Genomic DNA, 24,104 nt, shown 5'->3' on the forward strand with positions numbered 1-24,104 from the left:
AAGCGAGCATCTGAGGCTTCTCTGGTTGCGTGTAACATGCCAGCATCATCTGGCACCAGATCCAGGTTGCCAAGAAGGAGGGATCAGACCTTCATATGCTCTTCCTGGATTTTGCAAATGCCTTTGGTTCAGTTCTTCACAACCACTTGGGGTCAGCCTTTGACCTTTTCAAGGTCCCAGCAACTCTTAAAAACCTTGTCAAGGCTTACTTCCAGGACATTCAGCTCTGCTTTACAACAGCACAGTACACCACAGCATGGCAAGACCTGAAAGTGGGAATCATGGCCGGCTGCATCATCTCCCCGCTTGCGATCACCATGGCAATGGAGGTGAGAATTCAGGCATCTCATTGAGTGGACAGCGAATAGAACCTGGACTGAGACAGCCGCCAGTCAAAGCCTACATGGATGACCTCACAACACTCACCACAACCAAGGCCTGCACGGGTTGACTGCTGAGCAAGCTGCAAGAGAACAATGAGCTGGTTTGCATGAGGCTAAAGCCAAGCAAGTCCATTTCCATCATTAAGGGGAAACTATCAGACCATCACTTTCACATTGGCAATGAGACTATTCCAGCTGTCTCGGGGAAACCTTTGAAAAGCCTGGGCCGGTATAGTCTGATGCTTCCCTCAAAGACAAAGAGCAAGTACACCAGCTAAAGAAGGAGGAAACCATCGGCTTAGTGATCACTGATAGAACCCAGCTTCCTGGCAGGCTGAAGCTCTGGTGTATGCAGTTTGGGCTACTTCCACACCTCATGTGGCCACTAACCCTGTATGAAGTACCACTGTCTGAGGTGGAAAAGCTGGAGAGACTGGTTCGCTTCTACGCAAGAAAATGGCTTGGCATTCCCAGGTGCCTAAGCAGTATTGGGTTCTATGGCAAAGGAATTCTAGATCTGCCCATCTCCAGCTTATCTGCGGAGTACAAGTACGTCAAAGTAAGAATGGAGATGATGCTACAGAGTCTAGTGATCCAGTCATAGCTCAAGCTGCCCCAAAGTTGACAACAGAGCAGGCAAAGGCAGCACTCAGACACAGGGACATTGTAGCAAGGAAGAGGTGGTCTTGGCCTTGGGGCCAACACTCCAGTCTGGAGCAATGGCATTCCGTCCCAAAGACATAAGCTTGTGGTGCAGGAAGTACAACGGCAAGAGGTGTTGTGGGCCTATCAGCCAGCCCGGTCTCACGGGGATTCGTGAAACTGTCACGTCAGTTTTTGTTTCGGTTTCGTGCGCACCAACACGATGTCATCATGTTTTTCGTGCCGCTCACCACGAGCGAAACCCGCTGTGGTAATCACATCTGAAAGTGGTTTATACCGGCGGATTCATGACGATCTAAGCTGTCCATCGGTGTTTGCGGCCGCCGCCGCGGCCGCCATTGCGGCCGCCAGACATCCAGTCGCAGCAACAGCTGCGGCCGCGGCCGCAAACGCCGATGGACAGCTTAAATCGTCATGAATCCGCCGGTATAAACCACTTTCAGATGACATCCGGCCGCCGCAATGGCGGCCGCAATTGCGGCCGCGGCGGCGACCGCAAACGCCGATGGACAGCTTAGATCGTCATGAATCCGCCGAATTTGCATAGGAATTTAAAGAATGTCCAGCGGCCGCAGCGGCGGCCGCAGTGGCAGCCACAAACACCGATGGACAGCTTAGATCGTCATGAATCCGCCGGTATAAAACACTTTCAGATGTGATTACCACAGCGGGTTTCGCTCGTGGTGAGCGGCACAAAAAACATGACGACATCGTGTTGGTACGCACGAAACTGAAACAAAAACTGACGTGACAGTTTCACGAATCCCTGTGAGACCGTGTTGTATCAGCGCAACACTGATGAAGGAGGGCGCTCACTTGATAACCCAGAGGATGCCCTCACTCACTTGACCATCCCACGGAGTCTTAGGTATCTCATGTATGCAAGAAGGTGATATCAACATCTAGTCCTACACAACAGATCTTCATAGAAACCTCAACATTTCACTGAAACTGAGACTGTCGAGATGCTGTTTTTTGTACTTGCTTTTGGATGTAAGGCAGGACAATTCACAAAAAACATCCAGAAGAGTTTCCTTTGAAATGTGGTGCATTAGGAGAATGTTGAAAATCAGTTGAACAGATAGTGTTAGAGTTTATTCAAAAATGAGCCTTGTGTGTGATCTAATACAAAGGAAAATGGTTATGCAGGCCATGTTCTGTGTGGCAGTGCTGGAAAACTCTTTAACTCCTAAAGAAGAGGAAGACAGAGGTAAATGGAGTGATGACATCAAGAGGTGGAGTGCAACACAGTCCTACACTGAAGCAAAATGAGACTTAATTGGATACATCATCATCATCATCATTTGCCACCTTCATTCCAAAGGTTGACCACCATAGATCTCCATTTGTGTCGATTCTCCACAGCTCTTTTTGCTTCAGTGTAGGACTGTGTTGCACTCCACCTGGATCTGGTGCCAGATGATGCTGGCATGTTACACGCAACCAGAGAAGCCTCAGATGCTCGCTTTCTGGATCGACGTGTCAATCAGCTCGTTTCATTGCCCCATGTCCTGCCAGCCTGTGAGCGACCACGCTAAAGAGGATTTTTCCTTGGATGTTAAGAAGACTGATCTGGCCAATCTCTGAAAAATCCTTTTCCTTTGGAATAAGCATCACTCTAGCTCTTCGCTCGGCTTTTGGGATCTCTTTTTTCCCCCCACACAACTCTCATCAACTTCCAGAGGAATTGTAGAACCTTTGGTGCGTTTTGTAGAGCCTGTATGGTACCCCATTGGGACCTGGTGCTGATGTGGCCCTTGCTCTATGCAGTTTTCTCTACATCGATCCACTTGGGTGGGCAGATGTCAAGTTGGTGCACTGATGGATTGAGTGGTGGCATGTCGGGTGGAAGCATCACCTCTTCATGGTATCAGTCGTCAATTGCAAGCCTTTTTCAGGTATTCCTCCAGGGTGACCTTCGACACTAGAGATTTCCACTCTTCTCCTTTGAGAACAACCGTCTTGCTCCGAAAGTCAAAGCACACTGGAAGCGCAGCGGCGCACCATCCGGAGGGGGAGGGCCGCTCCTCGGAGAGGCTCTCTTGTGAATAGCGATATCACACGATAACGACACACGATATAAACAGAAAATAAATAAACCACAGCTCATTTCACTTCTACAAGGTCGCTCTGCTTGTCCCAGCCACATTGCTTTGTGATTTATAGTACCTCTAGCATGGGTGAGTACATTATTTATGTTTTGATCTCAAATTCCACTTCAGTGATCAGCTTCTCTTCGTCCATGGCGTCGTGTTTTGCCTGGGACCCTGTTGACCTGATGCTCGTGCCTCTGGAGGTGACGTAATAACAACATATAGGAAAAAATTTACGTCCGAGAGGTCGTACATTGTGTTTTATTTTGAAAGTTCCGGTATAACTTCCTGTCTGGAGCTTTCTCAACGACAGTGAATTTACGAGGTTTTAAAGCGGCGGCGCAGAAAATAGACCTGAAGCGAATCTTGAGCGAGAAAGAGCTGTGGAGAATCGACACAAATGGAGATCTATGGTGGCCAACCTTTGGAATGAAGGTGGCAAATGATGATGATGATGATGATGATGATGATGTATCCAATCAAGTCTCATTTCCAATCTAACTTTTTAATTGTGAATGTGTTTTTTCCAGATCCTGCTGAACGCCTGCTGTCCAGGGTGGGTCCGCACCGATATGGCGGGTGACAAAGCCCCAAAGTCACCAGATGAGGGCGCCATCACTCCGGTGTATCTGGCCCTGCTGCCTTCTAGAACCACAGAGCCTCACGGGAAGTTTGTTTCTGACAAAGAGGTTCAGACGTGGTGAAAATATTCAAGAAAATTCGGCGTGCAACTGTCTACGTCTCATCTTAAGCAGCTAATTTCCACAAAACTTTAATGCAAAGTATTTCTTAACCCTAAAAAGTTATGCAATATGACTACAGAACAAGCAATGACATAATTCTCAACTAGTTTTTCTTCTGTCTTTTGGGGCTTCAGCACTTGCTTGTATTAAAACCAAAATATTATTTCAGGATATTGTACTAATTTGTGACCAACAGGTGTGCGATTGTGCATCTGTCTGCTGAGTTAACAAAATTAATCACACTAACTGCTGTTTTCATGAGATGATTTGTTGTCAGTTTGTATGTTACATGGAAAAACATAACTTTGCCTTAACCAGAATGCATTTTTTACTACAGTAAGAAACTTTAACATTGAGATGCTACGATTTCATGTCAGAGCATTAAGTGAACTTTAAGTCAGAAGAACTTCCTTAAAATGTGAAAGAACAAATGCAGTTAAACACACTGCACTCCAATGTAAAATACTTTTGATAACTCACTAAATAAAAGTATAAATGCAGCTTGTAAATGTTCTTTGTTTGTGACTCAGATTTCTGTTGGTAAGCTCATACATTTAGCCAATTGTGCACCCAAAGGCATTGAGAATCAAAGAACATATGCTTTTAACCCTGTGTTAGATGGATAGAATCTGATAAAATGCATTTACAGTATCTGTAAAAAGTGTCCAAAACACACTCATGCTTTTTAACATTAAATCATGGTTAATTTAATTTTGGATTTGTGACAAGAATTTATTTAAAAAAGTTTTTCATGTCAAAGTAGTGGTGGGAACAGAGGCTCTTTGAATTATTTTATAGAGTCCACATATGGAGCTGATAAAAAAAGTTTACATTTCTAACCAAACCAGCTCCACAACACAGTTAAATCACTGAAATCTATAACTTGTGCATAATGTGGGTTGATTGTATTAAAAGTGTCCTGACGGCTTTGGTGGAGCTCAGGCTTTAACCTAAAATAAACTGGAAATACGAGCAGAAATATCCACTCACAGCATTCATATGGAGACATTTGACGCATTTTAAGCCGTATGTTGGGGGAATAAAGTGGGATTTTCAGACAAGAGCCTCCCAAAAACTACGTGCTCACGGCTGAGCTCCTATTTGAAACTGAACGGACTCGTGTTTTTTTTTTCCTTCTTTATTGAACATTGAATAGAACAAAACAATTCAACACAGAGACAAAAAAACAAACAACAAAGAAAAGTATTGCCAGGAGGTCACAAACAAGAAACAGACTACAGAAAAACATTAAATACACTACACAAATGTACAGTTTTAATGGCTTTAGTTTTAATGGAGTTCTTAAGAGTGTAAATGTACTGTTTGGTTTCATTTTGGAAGAAAAGAAAACAAGGGTTTTTATTTATATATCTGCATTTATGAATATGAAATTTAGCTAATAAAATGATAAGGTTAATTATATAACACTGTCTGCTTTTGGAAGGAATAAAAGAAGTGTAACCAAACAGTATATTTTCAAAACAAAGAGTAAAACTGTTGTCAATGGAAGTAGAAATAAAATGACAAACATCTTTCCAGAAATCATTTGAAACGGGGCAAGACCAAAATAAATGAAAATTATCTTCAGAGCATTTTGAACAGAAAGAGCAGTTAGTATCAATATGTTTTCTAAAACGCTGTAAAAGAAATATTTTAGAAGGATAAATTTTATGAATTAATTTAAAAGACACTTCTTTTATTTTGTTGTTAATCAAATATTTGGTTGGTAAGATCCAGATTAGGTAATAGATTATTCCAATAAAACATTATATAAGGAAGAGAAACTATGTCCCTTTGAAACAAAGTACGTATGAAACGATTGCTGCTACGTGTTGTCAAGAAACAAATCCTGCCTACTTCGTTCTTAGATGGATCCAGAGGCAATGGTGCTGGTATCTGGTTCATTGAGCCTCTAAATAATAAGGAGACACCAGCAGGAATTGCATTAATAATTATGTTAAATTCCTCAGCAGGGATTAAATGGTGTGTTTTGAAATAAAATCTTCATATGTGAGTAATAAACCATTGGAGTCAAAGAGCTGGTGAACCAGTAGTATATTATGAGAAAACCAGGCAGGGTAAAATAAGGATTTGTTTCTGTATGTTATGTCTTTGTTATTCCATATGTAATATCTGTGTGGAGAGAAGTTGTGTTTATATATTAGGGACCATGAAAGAAGCATCTGTTTATGGAAATCTGATAATTTCAATGGGATTTTTTCAATTTTGTAGTAGCACAGTAAAAGAAAATGTAGGCCACCTACTTTAGAAAAAAATAAAATTTGGTATAAAATTCCAAATTGAAGAAGGGTTTTTAATGAATTGCTTCAACCAGTTAATTTTGAAAGTACTGTTTAATGTTTGGAAGTCTAAAAAGTTGAGGCCACCTTTGCCGTAAGTATTCATTATCACAGATTTTTTAATATAGTGAGTTTTATTTTTCCATACGAAGTTAAAGAGCATTTTGTCAATATTTTTTAAGGTGTTTTTATTAACACCAAGCGATGAGGCAGCATAGGTGAGCCGGGATTTGCCTTCAGCTTTAGTTAATAAAATTCTGCCTCTCAAAGATAAATCCCTTTGCAGCCACTGATTAAGTTTTTTCTGAATTTTGTCGATAATAGAGTTAAAATTTAAATCACATCTAGCTTCCCTATCTTTATTTATTAGTATGCCTAAATAGGTGACACAGTTTTTTATAGGTATGTTACATATAGAGGGGATATTACAAGTCTTGAGGGCAAGTAATTCACATTTTTTAATGTTTAAACAAAGCCCAGAGGCGAGAGAAAAAGCATTGACCACATTAATAGCAAGAGGTATCTGACAATTATTTTTTAAAAAGAGTGTTGTATCATCGGCCAGCTGACTGATGAAAATTTCCTTGTCTGCTATTAGGATACCTTTCAATGGACTAAGCTTAACAGAATCGGAGTCGTGGTAATTTGACATGTCTGTATTAGAAATACATTGGTGATGTACTTCAAGTTGTTGCAGCTGTGTACTTAAGTATTTATGCAACAATGACCAATTAATTCCTATTGTGTTTAAGTACTAGCTAGCAAGACCGTAGCAGCTTCCACTTAATTGATTTTGGGTTTATGTCAACTATCGATGAAAAGAAAAATCAAGAACTTTAAAGATTAATCAATTGCATCACTGTATTGATACAACTAAAGTACAAACAGAAAATGTCTTATGCACAATTCATGGCAACACTCAATACATCACACAATACAGGGTGGCACACTGGGGTGCAGCTTGCACCTCTGTTCTGGTGTGGAGCATGTATAGATAAAGCTAACACAGTACAAGGGCTAAGGTATGTTACCTGGTCATTTGTGCCTCCTGTGCTGCCTTTCCCTGTGCTCTCTCTCCCTCTCTTTGGTCACCTGATGATCCTCCATCACCTGGACTTCCTCTGTCACCTCCTCCTCCTCTCTCTTGCTCAACTGTTGCACCTCCTCTGTCACCTCCTCTCTCTCTCTCCTAATCTGCGACTCTGCTTCTCCCTCTCTGGTCACCTGCCTCTCTTTCATGGCCTGTTCACCAATCATATTCTTGAACCTGGTATAAAAAAAGCTTAGTTAATGTTAAAATGGTATCAGCCCGGTTGAAAATGACCAGAAAGGTCAAAGAACAATTTGAGGAAATAAATACATTCAGGTATTTCCCAAATTTTGTCAAGATTCACGAGATGAAGTACTTCTCTTCCCCTCCTCTGTCACTGTCACCGGCTGCGTGCTCCGCAGCCACCCTGCTGCAGCAGGAAGGATACTTAACACACATGGAGGAGCGTCTGTTGTTACCATGGTTACCGCTTCAGGCCAACACAGACATTCCTGTTCTTCAGGATTTAGAAATGCCTGGAAAAATGTAGCTTCTGTGTATGCTATTGCGTTGTTTGATCAGTAAAATAGCTTCACTACTGAAAAGATATTTGATGTGGAAAACAGCGACATTACGACCTGCCCGGTTCCCCCGAGAAATGGAGTTTAACTACGCCGCCATCCATCACTGTGTATTGGAGCAAAATCAGCAAACAGCCCTTTAAGTTACAATTCAGTGAAAACTGACACTGGTCCTACACAGTACATCCCCAACACTCTCTGGCTGTACCTCACAGGACAAGCTCAAACCAACTCCAGTCACAAATCATCAGCTAACTTAACAAGACAGGTAGGCTATTTTACCTCTTTTTGGTCAAGATATTTCCTTTTTTTAGTTCTTGGTGTCGACCAACAATGAAGAATTGTTGTTTGTCCTTTTCGCGCTCTTTTCATTTCTTCACGGCTCTGCTGTCTCCATCCATGCCAAATATACAGGGTCAGGGAAAAGTGAACGTTAGGGAGAGGAGGCGGGTTGGGTGATACCAAGTATTCGGTGGGGGTGTGGGGGGGTTACATAAAGATGATTAAACTTGCTACTGTTTTGTTGGCAAATTATATTAATAATAAAAATCAACAAGATAATTAATGCTTTTATTATATTGGAAAACTGTGATTATATTGTGGGGGTTACATTTGCTGAACGTGATTTTTGCGGGGGTCATGACCCCCGTATCCCCGGTGCAAATTACGCCCTTGTTCAGGCTTTAGTTAAAATGTCAAAATACAGTTTGACATCATCAAAATGTGGGGGAAAAATCTAAATAAACTAGATTTGGTCACTCAGTGCTGCAGATTCATTTTTTCTTTATATACCGCTTTATCCTCACTAGGGTCGCTGGAGCCTATCCCAGCTGACTCGGGGAAGGCAGGGGACACCCTGGACAAGTCACCAGTCTGTCGCAGGGCTACATACAGTGCCTTGTGAAAGTATTCGGCCCCCTTGAACTTTTCAACCTTTCGCCACATTTCAGGCTTCAAACATAAAGATATAAAATTTTAATTTTTTGTCAAGAATCAACAACAAGTGGGACACAATCCTGAAGTGGAACAAAATTCATTGGATATTTTAAACTTTTTTAACAAATAAAAACCTGAAAAGTGGGGCGTGCAATATTATTCGGCCCCCTTGCATTAATACTTTGTAGCGCCACCTTTTGCTGCAATTACAGCTGCAAGTCGCTTGGGGTATGTCTCTATCAGTTTTGCACATCCAGAGACTGAAATTCTTGCCCATTCTTCCTTGCAAAACAGCTCGAGTTCAGTGAGGTTGGATGGAGAGTGTTTGTGAACAGCAGTCTTCAGCTCTGCCCACAGATTCTCGATTGGATTCAGGTCTGGACTTTGACTTGGCCATTCTAACACCTGGATACGTTTATTTGTGAACCATTCCATTGTAGATTTGGCTTTATGTTTTGGATCATTGTCCTGTTGGAAGATAAATCTCCGTCCCAGTCTCAGGTCTTTTGCAGACTCCAACAGGTTTTCTTCCAGAATGGTCCTGTACTTGGCTCCATTCATCTTCCCATCAATTTTAACCATCTTCCCTGTCCCTGCTGAAGAAAAGCAGGCCCAAACCATGAGGCTGCCACCACCATGTTTGACAGTGGGGATGGTGTGTTCAGGGTGATGAGCTGTGTTGCTTTTACGCCAAACGTATCGTTTTGCATTGTGGCCAAAAAGTTGGATTTTGGTTTCATCTGACCAGAGCACCTTCTTCCACGTTTGGTGTGTCTCCCAGGTGGCTTGTGGCAAACTTCAAACGAGACATTTTATGGATATCTTTGAGAAATGGCTTTCTTCTTGCCACTCTTCCATAAAGGCCAGATTTGTGCAGTGTACGACTGATTGTTGTCCTATGGACAGACTCTCCCACCTCAGCTGTAGATCTCTGCAGTTCATCCAGAGTGATCATGGGCCTCTTGGCTGCATCTCTGATCAGTCTTCTCCTTGTTCCAGGTGAAAGTATAGAGGGACGGCCGGGTCTTGGTAGATTTGCAGTGGTCTGATACTCCTTCCATTTCAATATGATTGCTTGCACAGTGCTCCTTGAGATGTTTAAAGCTTGAGAAATCTTTTTGTATCCAAATCCGGCTTTAAACTTCTCCACAACAGTATCTGGGACCTGTCTGGTGTGTTCCTTGGTCTTCATGATGCTCTCTGCACTTTAAACAGAACCCTGAGGCTATCACAGAGCAGGTGCATTTATACGGAGACTTGATTACACACAGGTGGATTACATTTATCATCATCAGTCATTTAGGACAACATTGGATCATTCAGAGATCCTCACTGAACTTCTGGAGTGAGTTTGCTGCACTGAAAGTAAAGGGGCCGAATAATATTGCACACCCCACTTTTCAGGTTTTTATTTGTTAAAAAAGTATAAAATATCCAATAAATTTAATTCAACTTCACGATTGTGTCCCAATTGTTGTTGATTCTTGACAAAAAATTAAAATTTTATATCTTTATGTTTGAAGCCTGAAATGTGGCGAAAGGTTGAAAAGTTCAAGGGGGCCGAATACTTTCACAAGGCACTGTACAGGGTGACCCAAAAGTTTGGAAACAAAGTTTAACTGCAGTGTCTATTTGAGTTGGGGGTGCATGAATTCACTCTTATTTTACCCATTTTTGTTACAGCATAATAAAATAACCTAAAAGCATAGTATTTGCCGAGTGCAATAACTCGGAAGAAAATGAATAGAACCATAAGGTCCAGGTATGCTGGAGCATAACTTCAAAATGCAGGCCATCAGTGTCAGATTTCAAAACTCTTGATGGTAAAGTATCTGACAGTTTTAATTTTTTTAAACATCCAAAAGTACTATGAGGCAACATTTACTGGCCAGTTTGAGAAACCTTCATAAGCATGAATAAAGATACATTCCAGAAGATACCAGTGTAACCAGTTGGTGGAAACGCTCACAACTTTGTATATGAAACAAACATGAACATGTCGAAATATGTTTGTTTTACACTAATCTGTAACTCTTCTGAATATATCTGTGGTACTGATTTATTGAAATAACATTATATTATTTGGATTATAGACTTTTTATTTGTTTCCAAACTTTTGGGTCACCCTGTATACAGACAAACAATCACACTCACATTCACACCTACGGGCAATTTAGAGTAATCAGTTAACCTCAGCATATTTTTGGACTGTGGGAGGAAGCCGGAGTGCCCGGAGAAAACCCACGCATGCAGAGGGAGAACATGCAAACTCCATGCAGAAAGATCCCGGGCAAGCCGGGACTCTTGCTGCTGCAAGGCGAAAGTGCTAACCACTACGCCACTGGCTGCAGATTCAGTTGCACCTAAATTGTCTTTTAACTGCAGAATCTGAAGGTTTTCATGAACAACAACAAAGAATAGCAACTAGTAGAGTAACTTCACCGTTAGTAATGTTTTAATACATGTCAAACCACAGTTAAAGTTTTGTTTGAACAAGACAAACATCAGCTAAACCTCACTTTGAGCCTTTAGTTCATAACTAAACCCTCATTTTTCTACTTACAGCACAAAAACACAGAATTCATAAATTTATCAACAACCTACGGATGCACACAGTCAATAAAAATACAAATAAAATACCTAAAAACTGTCCTCAGCAGTATCTGACCATGATCGCGGACTCTGTCTACAACAAAGCACAGCAGCATCTCCACCTGCTCAGGAAGCTCAGTTCTTTTAACGTCAGCAGACATTTTAACCCTCGTTTACTCATCGAATCCATCCTCACCTATAACATCTCAAGCTGGTTCAACTTTCTCACCATCAAACACAAAACAAAACTCTCCTGAATAATAAATCAGGCCAGAAAAATCACTCAAACAGCCCAGCCAACCCTGTGTGAACTGTATGGACGCTCAGAGATGAGGAAAGCCACCCTCATCACTTAAAACCCCTCACATTCCCTCCACCACTCCTTCATGCTGCTGCCATCAGGCAGACACTACAGAACCCCTCTGACCAGGAAAAACATCTACAAAAAATCTTTCATCCCCACTGCAACAGCTTCTCTTAATAACACAAACTAGACCGCACTGTGTTTTTAGTTATTTTATGTGCTTTACTTGTTTTTATTTGTTGTATTGTGTTTTAATGTGTGAGGGTGCTTTCAACGTTTGAGTGTGGTTTTCAAATTTTGTCTTACAGCCGTGATAAAACACGTATTTCTATTTTTACTTGGAACAGACAATAAAATCATCTATTCTGTGCTATCTTCCACCGCAGCTCCATGATAAGCCCTCTGACCACGTGGTGTTCAGCTTGTTTTTCCGGGTATGCGCGTAGGCTGGCTACCACCAGCCTGAATCTCAAGTGAGATACAGGCTGGGTACCTGCTATTCATTTTCTTGTAGGGGTGGAGCAGTTTAAAATTTTCCACAGCCGTTGATTGGGCGCTGCATATGTCAGTCAGTCTGGGGCAGTTGAAGCTCACAGCCAATCGTGTCACTGCTAGCCGCTGACGTAAATGCAGAGCGACGGCAGCACCACGAAAAAGAATCATTGCTGTGTTTGCTCATGTGTTTGCTTCTTTCGCCATGTCGCCGGACGATTCTTGCCGTTTATGTAAAGTAAACATGAGGGAAAGTGGACCCCGTGTTTATGCACACTCCACAGATATGTTTGTGTCAAAAACAACGCCGACCATATCAGATAGGTTAGCGATGATGGACCTGATAGTCACCCCGGAGCCGGAGCAGTCAAACAGATGCTGCCAGCGCTGCACCTCCACACTCGGTCGGCTTGAAAAAGACTTTCCTTTATTCAGGCAATGGGAAGAGAACGTCCGGTTAAGCAGCGTATCGAAAAGACAACGTGAACCCACCCCGTCCAAGACACCGAGGACTTTGAAAAAGACCTGCCCAAACCCACCGAGTCCACTAGCTTGTTCCTTCGGAAACACGACAACAAAGGTAACGCTTCTTCTCAAACAACCCATCATGCATTGCGCGTAGTCGCTTAGTGTGCGTCATCGTCTAACTGTCCCTCCCCGTCCTGTGATTGGATCCCTGACTCAGGGACAAATTCAACCCCAGGTCGCCAGACTGCCTAGTAAACGAAATGACAATGAGTGCACAGGCAGTCTGGGTATTCCCAGACTAGGTATGCGCGCTGATCTTGTGCATAACTCCGCCCCGCTTTCTCCCCTTTTCCTCTGGTTGTTCTTCAGTCCTTCATATATCGGTTGATGTTCTACTGAAGCTCATTTATTCCCTCTTCAGCTTCTTCACAGCAGCTTCAAGTAAGACACATCTTTTCTTTTTCGCTTTTTTTTATTTTTCAGCTGCTTCGTTTGCAGATGGCAGATATTGAAAACTGAACATCAGCATTATGTAACGTAAAAAAACAGCAGGAGGCGACAGTTAACACGTTAAAGCGAAATGCAACATAAAGCAGACAGTTTATAGCTTTGTATTATCATTTATCTGCTCTGTCTAAGTTTAACACCGTAGTTACAAAACTAAACTGCAAAACCAGCATTTAAAGGTCAGAACAGTGTTGAAAATACGTAGTAATTGTATTTTTTAAATTGTTTTTATTATTGAGTTTACACATTAAAGCGAAATGCATAATGAACCCGATAGTTTAGCTACTGAAATCACATTTATTTGTTATAATTAAGGTTAATGTAACATAAAAATTGCAACACAAACCTGAAAAATTCCTCCAAAGCCAGCAGTCAAAGTCAGTGTTGAAAGTACATAGTAGTTTTGTTTTGTTTTTATTGTTAAATTCACACATTAAAGCTACATACAGGGTGACCCAAAAGTTTGGAAACAAAGTTTAACTGCAGTGTCTATTTGAGTTGGGGGTGCATGAATTCACTCTTATTTTACCCATTTTTGTTATAGCATAATAAAATAACTTAAAAGCATAGTATTTGCCGAGTGCAATAACTCGGACGAGAATGAATAGAACCATAAGGTCCAGGTATGCTGGAGCATAACTTCAAAATGCAGGCCATCAGTGTCAGATTTCAAAACTCTTGATGGTAAAGTATCTGACAGTTTTAATTTTTTTAAACATCCAAAAGTACTGAGGCAACATTTACTGGCCAGTTTGGGGAACCTTCATAAGCATGAATAAAGATACATTCCAGAAGATAAACAAACATGAACATGTCGAAATATGTTTGTTTTACACTAATCTGTTACTCTTCTGAATATATCTGTGGTACTGATTTATTGAAATAACATTATATTATTTGGATTATAGACTTTTCATTTGTTTCAAAACTTTTGGGACACCCTGTAGTAGTTCATTATTGTTAAATTCACACATTAAAGCTACATGCATAATAAAGCAGGCAGTTTAAATTAAAGGTTAATTTATGAAAAAGTTTGCAAAACTGTCCTGCAAAAACATAGTAGTTTATTGTTTTTTAATGATTAAATTGTCGTTTTAAAGTACAAATCCTTGCACATCTTGTGTTTTGATTATAATTCCAAGCGATTTAGTGCATTTTTTTTAGTGTTTTTTGTCACAAAATTGTCATTTTTATGATTTTTAGATGCTTTGTTTATGATTTTCTGTATTATTAGACAAATATATTTGAATTTCTCTCCCTGAAATTGTCATCATGACTCAGCCAAACCTTAACCTTAACCCTACATATCTGTAGGGTTAAGGTCTAATGAGTTTACTTTCACAGAAACGATAAAGTCACTGTGTCATAAGTCTTAAGGCTGGTTTGTGTGTTTAAGGTGGAGCAAGGATCAGTCTGAGTGTTTAATATTTGACCTCACACCTTTCTTACTCTTTTGGCAGACATGTCAGTGAAGGTTGCCGTAGTAACAGGAAGCAACAAGGGCATCGGATTGGCCATCGTCCGAGCGCTCTGCAAGCAGTTCCAGGGTGACGTTTACCTCACATCCAGAGACGTGTAGGTCGCTCACCTGGTCACACCAGCACAGGAACATGTCACAGTGTGCATGAGTTCATCTTTCTGCACTTCTTTCACATTTTGTGCTATTTTATGTAACACATACCCTTGAAAACCAATACCAAACCTATATCAATTTTATGGTTAAATGTAATATTCCAGACAAGTTTTTCCAGTTAAGAGCTTAGCTTTAAAAAAACGACTCTGCTGATCCGCTTCATCAAGAATGTGAAGCTGTTAGGTAATTAGATTTAATCGATTCATCATGACTTTTTGCCTCCTTCCAGTTTGAAACCTGTTTGAAGAGCTCAGATAAAAGTACAGAACATCAGAATCTCCTACTTTGGCTGATAATAAATCACTAAAAGTAGCTGAAAATGTGTTTTTAGGACCTTTGAAATCAAAGAGCAAAGCAGTACTAACAGAAAAACATTGCACATCTGTGTCTTATGACGATAAAATGACAGTAAATAAGAGTTTTTCCTCCTGTCTTAGTGGTCGTGGTGAGGAAGCCGTGAAGTCTTTGTCCTCTGAGGGACTCAGTCCAAAGTTTCATCAGCTGGACATCAATGATCTGAGCAGCATCACAGCTGCAGCAGCTTTCTTCAAAGAGAAATACGGAGGAGTCGACATCCTCATCAATAACGCTGCGATCGCATTCAAAGGTGAGAATATAACGCGACACTGATGAATATGAAACTGCACTGAAGCCGAAAACACCGATGCTTAATATAAAACAGAACTTTACTAATCTCAAAGGAAATTCTTGTGGCAGAAAGACTAAACTACTACAGCTTAGATATGCAGCTTAAATGCTGCAGTCTTATGCTGCTATTAACATTTAAAACACACATTAGCATAATTTGACCCATCATTACCACTATTTATTGTATTATTTAGTGGGGTTGCACTATTTTTATTTATATCTAAATGTGCTTGAGTGTTATCTAATCCCGGAATTTAATAAATACATGAGCTGGAGAATATACGTGCACTGGTGCTGCAAATTATTGAACCCCCCCGATGCATTAATATGAGAGAAGTACTCAAATTTGCACCTGATGACTTGAATAGCTCTATTAGGAAATAATTGATCATTCTAGAACAATTAAGGTTGTTTTATAAGGAGGGCATCTGCATGGAAAATCAAAAATAATTTAAAATAAAAGATGACAGTGGCAACAATGTAATTTCCAAATAAAGACCTTTTTTGTTGAACATAATGAAGTATTTCCATTCAAGTGATGCTGCATTTCTGTTTGTCTCCAGTTCTTGGCTTATTTTGCTGTGCTCATGTGAAGCTTGTATGTTAACAAAATCTTATGAATAGAGTTTTTTAAATTGTATCGAAGAAGCCTTAAATCCCAGTTAATTGTGTTCCAATAGACAGACTTCTCTTATCAACATTACACTTTTTACAGTTGGGCATCCACACGTCACATCATATCGATGCTGAAACGAATATTGTGCAGCCCTGAGTGCTTTTCTTTTCTTAACAAAAGCCTAGCGTTCATTACTGAACTGCTGTCAGATATTCTTCGCATTTGGAACTATAAATTAATGACAACTTGTTCACTCTTTCTTTACAGCGGCAGATAAGACTCCGTTTGCTGTCCAGGCTGAAGTGACCCTGAAGACAAACTTCTTCGCCACCAGAGACATGTTGACTCACTTCCTGCCTCTCATCAAAGCTGGAGGTATGAACACACAGATTTAGTTTGCTGTCTGCTCAAGTCACCTCTTCAGTGTCCTGGAAAAAATTATCAAACTACACATAAAATGCTGTGGATTTAGAACTTATCCAGACTCATGCAGTACACCCTGTTTCTTTTCATTATCCTTGCGATACGACGACTAGATTGGAGTAAATTTAGAAACACACCTGTGCTGTCAAACAACAAATCAGGATGACAACCATGATACAAAGTCCAAGAAAGTCTCTGTAAAGTTGTTCATTTATCAGACTCCTTTTAATGATTTTAGGGCTCTCAGGCAGAATCGGCATTGCTGAAGTGGAAGAAATCTTTGCTGAACACGATCGCCAGTCTTTATTATAACAAAGCTTTAGACATCCTGGCATTTAGGAGACTCTGAAAGCACAAAGAAAAAGTTTATCTTGCCTGAATATAATACAACTTATCTCCAAGTGCTATATCAGGCCAACAATGTTCACTTTCCATGACCTGCTAATTCTTAAGGTGAAGCATGGTGGCGGCATCATCATGTTATGATTGGGAATCTTAGCAGAAATGGGTAGACTTTACAGAACTGAAAAAAGGGTGAATGCTATAAACATACTTGAAGAACAACAACAGTTTACCTTTAAATACAACAATTACCCAAAGAAAACAGACAAGAAAAGTCTGGAGTGGCTTCAGGACAAGTCTTCTGGGGTGGTCCAACCAAAGTCAAAGTGAGGCCACAGAGCATGTCAGCAGAAACCAGAACTTTGGCAATTAACAAATGTAGTAAACTGCTCTAATCCAGATGTACAAAGTTTATAGACACTAAAGAAGAACCCAATAAAAGTCAAAGCTCCACCTGCTGCCAAAGTAATACGAGAACTTAACCTTTATGAATGATTTTAAAACAAAAAACATATTTTTACTGCAGTGTGAAGCGATAAGCAAACATTTTATACATTTTAAAATGAAATCTATAACATTATAATGTGTGCACTTTCTGAATCCATTGTATCTGATCACAACTTTCTTGGTTTTTGTGCATTTAAGATGATGATTATTGAGGTTTGTTGAGCAGCTTCAGACGTCCTGTATTTTGTGTTTCAGGTCGTGTTGTGAACGTCTCCAGCTTCGTCGGTGCTCGTACTTTGAACAACTGCAGTCCGGCTCTGCAGCAGCGGTTTCGCAGCGAGGACATAACAGAGGAAGAGCTGGTGGGACTGATGCAGAGATTCGTTGCCAAGACCAAGAAAGGAGAACGCAAGGACGACGGCTGGCCAGAAACAGCGTATGGAGTTTCGAAAACCGGCCTGACAGTACGACTGAGTACACCCTAATTGCTCCTGATGGGTCGTAGTTAGCGCCTTGCATAGCAGCTTCCGCCATCAGTGTGTGAATGTGTGTGTGAATGGGTGAATGTGATGCATCATGTAAAGCGCTTTGGGTACCTTGCAGGTATAGTAAAAGCACTATATAAATACGGACCATTTACCATTTACATGTTAGGGTCTTAAAATTTGTAAATATAAAGGAAAAGTCAGAAAAGATAGATTTGTATTGATATCTAGACCCTGAAGATTTCATAAATTCTGTCCCAAATGATTCTCGAATGCCATATTTATAAAAATAGTGATTCTAAATGTGTGTTTCTCTGCAGACTTTGTCCATGATTCAGGCTCGTCGTCTGTCCAAGGAGCGACCAAATGATGGGGTAAATCACATTTTTATTAAAATTTTAAATAGACTGAAGAGATAAAATGCAGTAGAAATACTGTTAAATGCATTTTGGGGGGTGTTGTATCCAATTGTGTAATCAATATAACCAACATCAGATATGCAGACGACGCAGCGTTGCTTGCCAACAATATCCAGTCACTGCAGGCAGTGATAGACTCTCTCTGCGCCACATGTAAAGCTTATGGGATGGAGTTAAATGCCAAAAAAACCAAACACGATGTGTGTTAGCAAGACAACACCAGAGAATTTTGTAATCTGTGCAGAAGGTAGCAATATAGAGCAAGTCCTTGAATACCAGTTGCTTGGAACAGCAATAACAGGAGATGGGAAAGTGGATGAAGAATTTAAGAGAAGAATTAGAAAAGCTAATACCAAGTGTTGGGAATGCAAAGACTTTGTTTCCATTCCCAAAATGCAAAGAAAGCAGGACACACACCACAGTCTGCAGGACATCAACATCCCTGTTCCTGAGAAGCAGGATACAGGCACAAGAGTACAACCTGAACCAAACCCTGTACGACCTGCAGCAGAAAAGATGATCCAGGGGCAAAGGCCATTCGTCAAGTGGCCTAAATCGTGCGACAAGACAGTGTGGAAGGAGGTCAACACTGATCTCTGCAAAATCTTAGAAGGGATCAAAGGCACCACCATGAAGAAATTGGAGAGAATGGGGTATCTATTATATGACTGTAGAGTGGGAAGATTCGGAGTGGTCAAAAGTAAGCAACCTACTCCGTTAATTCCCACCAAATCCAGATGACAGAGAGAAATAGATCGCTTGGTCAAGGAAAAGAGACAGCTGAGGAAACAATGGCGTAAGGCCACAGAGGAGGATGACAGCATAAACCTGCTATAGGGAGAGATCCAGGGGAGACTTTTAACACTGAGACAAGCAGAAAACTTTCTGAGGAAGCGCAGGAAGAAGGAGCAAACAAGATCACGCTTCTACAAGGACCCCTTCAAATTTGTGAATAGCCTGTTCTCAAAGGAGAAGAGTGGAAATCTCTAGTGTCGAAGGTCACCCTGGAGGAATACCTGAAAAAGGCTTGCAATTGACGACTGATACCATGAAGAGGTGATGCTTCCACCCGACATGCCACCACTCAATTCATCAGTACACCAACTTGACGTCTGCCCACTCAGGTGGATCGATGTAGAGAAAACTGCATAGAGCAAGGGCCACATCAGCACCAGGTCCCAACGGGGTACCATACAGGCTCTACAAAAACGCACCAGACGTTCTACGATTCCTCTGGAAGCTGATGAGAGTTGTGTGGGGAAAAAAAGAGATACCAAATGCCAGGCGAAGAGCTCGAGGCATCCTTATTCCGAAGGAAAAGGATTTTTCAGAGATTGGCCAGATCAGCCTTCTTAATGTCCAAGGAAAAATCCTCTTTAGCGTGGTCGCTCACAGGCTAGCAGGACATGGGGCAATGAAACAAGCTGATTGACACGTCGATCCAGAAAGCGAGCATCTGAGGCTTCTCTGGTTGCGTGTAACATGCCAGCATCATCTGGCACCAGATCCAGGTTGCCAAGAAGGAGGAATCAGACCTTCATGTGCTCTTCCTGGATTTTCCAAATGCCTTTGGTTCAGTTCCTCACAACCACTTGTGATCAGCCTTTGACCTTTCCAGGGTCCCAGCAGCTCTTGCAAACCTTGTCAAGGCTTACTTCCAGGACATTCAGCTCTGTTTTACAACAGCACAGTACACCACAGCATGGCAAGATCTGAAGGTGGGAATCATGGATGGCTGCATCATCTCCCCACTTGCCTTCACCATGGCAATGGAGGTGAGAATTCAGGCATCTCGTTGGGTGAACAGCGAATAGAACCTGGACTGAGACAGCCGCCAGTCAAAGCCTACATAGATGACCTCACAATACTCACCACAACCAAGGCCTGCACGGGTTGACTGCTGAGCAAGCTGCAAGAGAACATTGAGCTGGTTCGCATGAGGCTAAAGCCAAGCAAGTCCATTTCCATCATCAAGGGAAAACTATCAGACCATCACTTTCACATTGGCAATGAGACTATTCCAGCTGCCTCAGGGAAACCTTTGAAAAGTCTAGGCCAGTAGTCTGATGCTTCCCTCAAAGACAAAGAGCAAGTACACCAGCTAAAGAAGGACGAAACCATTGGCTTAGTGATCACTGATAGAACCCAGCTTCCTGGCAGGCTGAAGCTCTGGTGTATGCAGTTTGGGCTACTTCCACGCCTCATGTGGCCACTAACCCTGTATGAAGTACCACTGTCTGAGGTGGAAAAGCTGGAGAGACTGGTTAGCTTCTACGCAAGGAAATGGCTTGGCATTCCCAGGTGCCTCAGCAGTATTGGGTTCTATGGCAAAGGAATTCTAGATCTGCCCATCTCCAGCTTATCTGCGGAGTACAAGTGCGTCAAAGTAAGAATGGAGATGGTGCTACAGTAGTCTAGTGATCCAATCATAGCTCAAGCTGCCCCAAAGTTGGCAACTGGGGGGAGGTGGATCCCATCAGTGCCAACAGAGCAGGCAAAGGCAGCACTCAGACATAGGGACATTGTAGCAAGGAAGAGGTGGTCTTGGCCTTGGGGCCAGCACTCCAGTCTGGAACAAGGCGACTCTGTCCCAAAGACACAAGCTTGTGGTGCAGGAAGTACAACGGCAAGAAGACGACCGTCTGGAGGTGTTGTGGGCCTATCAGCGCAACACTGATGAAGGAGGGCACCCACTTGATAACCCAGAGGATGCCCTCACTCACTTGACCATCCCACGGAGTCTTAGGTATCTCATGTAAGCAAGAAGGTGATATCAACATCTAGTCCTACACAACAGATCTTAATAGAAACATCAACATTTCACTGAAACTGAGACTGTCGAGATGCTGTTTTTTGTACTTGCTTTTGGATGTAAGGCAGGACAATTCACAAAAAACATCCAGAAGAGTTTCCTTTGAAATGTGGTGCATTAGGAGAATGTTGAAAATCAGTTGAACAAAAAGAGTGACAGACATGGAAGTGTTAGTTTATCCAAAAATGAGCCTTGTGTGTGATCTAATACAAAGGAAAATGGTTATGCAGGTCATGTTCTGTGTGGCAGTGCTGGAAAACTCTTTAACTTCGAAGGAAGAGGAAGACAGAGGCAAATGTAGTGATGACATCAAGATGTGGAGTGCAACAGAGTCCTACACTGAAGCAAAAAGAGCTGTGGAGAATCGACACAAATGGAGATCTATGGTGGCCAACCTTTGGAATGAAGGTGGCACACGATGATGATGATGATGATGATGATGATGATGATGATGATGATGATGTATCCAATCAAGTCTCATTTCCAATCTAACTTTTTAATTGTGAATATCTTTTTTTCCAGATCCTGCTGAACGCCTGCTGTCCAGGGTGGGTCCGCACTGATATGGCGGGTGACAAAGCCCCAAAGTCACCAGATGAGGGCGCCATCACTCCGGTGTATCTGGCCCTGCTGCCTCCTGGAACCACAGAGCCTCACGGGAAGTTTGTTTCTGACAAAGAGGTTCAGACGTGGTGAAAATATTCAAGAAAATTCGGAGTGCAACTGTCTACGTCTCATCTTAAGCAGCTAATTTCCACAAAACTTTAATGGAAAGTATATTTTAACCCTAAAAAGTTATGCAATATGACTACAGAACAAGCAATGACCTAATTCTCAACTAGATTTCTTCTGTCTTTTGGGGTTTTAGCACTTGATTGAATTAAAACCAAAATATTATTTCAGGATATTCTACTAATTTGTGCATCTGTCTGCTGGGTTAACAAAATTAATCAAATTAACTGCTGTTTTCATGAGATGATTTGTTGTCAGTTTGTATGTTACATGGAAAAACATAACTTTGCCTTAACCAGAATGCATTTTTTACTACAGTAAGAAGCTTTAACATTGAGATGTTACGATTTCATGTCAGAGCATTAAGTGAACTTTAAGTCAGAAGAACTTCCCTAAAATGTGGAAGAACATATGCAATTAAACACACTGCACTCCAACGTAAAATACTTTTGATAACTCACTAAATAAAAGTATAAATGCAGCTTGTAAATGTTCTTTGTTTGTGACTCAGATTTCTGTTGGTAAGCTCATACATTTAGCCAATTGTGCACCCAAAGGCATTGAGAATCAAAGAACATATGCTTTTAACCCTGTGATAAAAAGATGGATAGAATCTGATAAAATGCATTTACAGTATCTGTAAAAAGTGTCCAAAACACACTCATGCTTTTTAACATTAAATCATGGTTAATTTAATTTTGGATTTGTGACAAGAATTTATTTTAAAAAGTTTTTCATGTCAAAGTAGTGGTGGGAACAGAGGCTCTTTGAATTATTTTATAGAGTCCACATATGGAGCTGATAAAAAAGTTTACATTTCTAACCAAACCAGCTCCACAACACAGTTAAATCACTGAAATCTATAACTTGTGCGTAATGTGGGTTGATTGTATTAAAAGTGTCCTGACGGCTTTGGTGGAGCTCAGGCTTTAACCTAAAATAAACTGGAAATACGAGCAGAAATATCCACTCACAGCATTCATATGGAGACATTTGACGCATTTTAAGCCGTATATTGGGGGAATAAAGTGGGATTTTCAGACAAGAGCCTCCCAAAAACTACGTGCTCACGGCTGAGCTCTTATTTGGAGTCAGCGTGCTGCTGCTGCGCAGAAACCCCCTCAGGCTCTCCTCTGAAGTTCATCTACTACAGTCTCCTTCCTTCTGCCTCCTGTTGGCTTCTTCACTTTTGTGGTTATTTTCCAGCTTCAGCAGCAACAAGTAAGAAACTTCATTTTCACCTCAAACTGTTCTGAGAAAAAAAAATTTACGTTTGGAGTTTACGCATTTGGGAAATTATTCATTTGTGTTGTTACTTGGGCAAAAAAAGCTTTCTCGCTTTATTATAAGGAAAAACAGGATATATTTGTCTAATCATATCAGAGAACTTTCTTGTTATTTCACAAAATGTGTCTTATTCTATTTATTTATTTATTTATTACATGAAATTACAGTATAAGGTAAGTTTCATGTGGCGTTAAATCTGGTCTCTTGAAGCAACAAATGACTGATGATGACAGATGTGGAGCGCTTGATGGATTTTGGCAAACTGCTTCCTGGGCATATTTGGAGATGCTTGTGGCTGCATGTCTTTGTTGGCCATCCTGCTGTCAGAAACCCAGATAAGCTCTGAGTCGGAGTTTATATGCAGGAATACTTTGGCACATAAACGCTCTGGTTTCAGAGTGAGAAATCAAACCTGCAGCTTTCACTGGCAACAAACCCAGAAAGGATCCACTACTGCGCATGTAAACACAGACTGTTGCAGGAAATAAAATATTAAATTAAATTAGTAAAAGGACACCCGCCCATAATGCGTTTGTTCCTTCAGTCCAGCACGTTTCTCTGAAAGCAGAGCACACCTTTCTGCCTCCTGAGGCTTTATATCGATGTTGACAGGAGTAGTTGAGCGAATATTTTTTAGTTTTTGTGAGTATTAACACCTTCATGCATCACGTATTTCAATAAAACCTTCGTGGAAGTCGAATGTCTTTATTTTTTAGGGTTGAAAGCAAAATTTTGAGGTTGTTTATTTGTTTATTTGTTTATTTAAAAGGATCCCCATTAGCTGACGCCAAGACGACAGCTAATCTTCCTGGAGTCCAGACAAAACATACAACACACACACTTTACATTCTCAAAAAAGTGACAACACTAAAAATACTTATTAAAACAAAACAATAAAATTAGGAAAAGCTACATCCCATATCACATGACAAAAATTCACTCAAACTAATAATAGTATTATCCAAGACAATATTATGGTGTTAAGAACAAATGCAATTTCAGTCTCCTTTTAAAACCAGTTTTATCCTTAATTTCACGAACCGCTACTGGAAGTTTGTTCCAAAACACAGTTGACCTATACAGTACAGTCCTCTTTATGAGAAATATGGCTTTCCAAAGGGAACAAACTTGGAGTTAGTAGAGCCTTTGGAGAAAACATGTTGGGGGT

At 41.0% G+C, this 24,104-nt stretch overlaps 2 protein-coding genes across 6 annotated transcripts in view; both read left to right on the top strand.

Annotated features, from left to right (window-relative positions):
- LOC127537403 (carbonyl reductase [NADPH] 1-like) overlaps positions 1-4,391 on the top strand; it is a 94,810-nt gene extending 90,419 nt beyond the window's left edge. For all 4 annotated transcript variants that reach the window (XM_051959671.1, XM_051959669.1, XM_051959670.1 and 1 more), the window contains exon 7: positions 3,670-4,391. In XM_051959671.1, the coding sequence (XP_051815631.1) occupies positions 3,670-3,843 (174 nt within the window). In that variant the 3' untranslated portion in view covers positions 3,844-4,391. The remainder of the gene's footprint in view (positions 1-3,669) is intronic.
- LOC127537404 (carbonyl reductase [NADPH] 1-like) overlaps positions 1-22,139 on the top strand; it is a 34,349-nt gene extending 12,210 nt beyond the window's left edge. The window contains exons 1-7 of one of the 2 annotated variants that reach the window (XM_051959673.1): positions 12,883-13,026; positions 14,553-14,667; positions 15,163-15,332; positions 16,257-16,364; positions 17,457-17,665; positions 18,007-18,060; positions 21,440-22,139. In XM_051959673.1, the coding sequence (XP_051815633.1) occupies positions 14,555-14,667; positions 15,163-15,332; positions 16,257-16,364; positions 17,457-17,665; positions 18,007-18,060; positions 21,440-21,613 (828 nt within the window). In that variant the 5' untranslated portion in view covers positions 12,883-13,026; positions 14,553-14,554 and the 3' untranslated portion in view covers positions 21,614-22,139. Of the gene's footprint in view, positions 1-12,882; positions 13,027-14,552; positions 14,668-15,162; positions 15,333-16,256; positions 16,365-17,456; positions 17,666-18,006; positions 18,061-21,439 lie in introns of those variants that run through there. The other variant, XM_051959674.1, reaches the window with a different exon arrangement.
- The last annotated feature ends 1,965 nt before the right edge of the window (positions 22,140-24,104 follow it).

The sequence above is a fragment of the Acanthochromis polyacanthus genome, chromosome 15 (genome assembly GCF_021347895.1).
Source record: "Acanthochromis polyacanthus isolate Apoly-LR-REF ecotype Palm Island chromosome 15, KAUST_Apoly_ChrSc, whole genome shotgun sequence".
NCBI classification, from domain to species: Eukaryota; Metazoa; Chordata; class Actinopteri; family Pomacentridae; genus Acanthochromis; species Acanthochromis polyacanthus.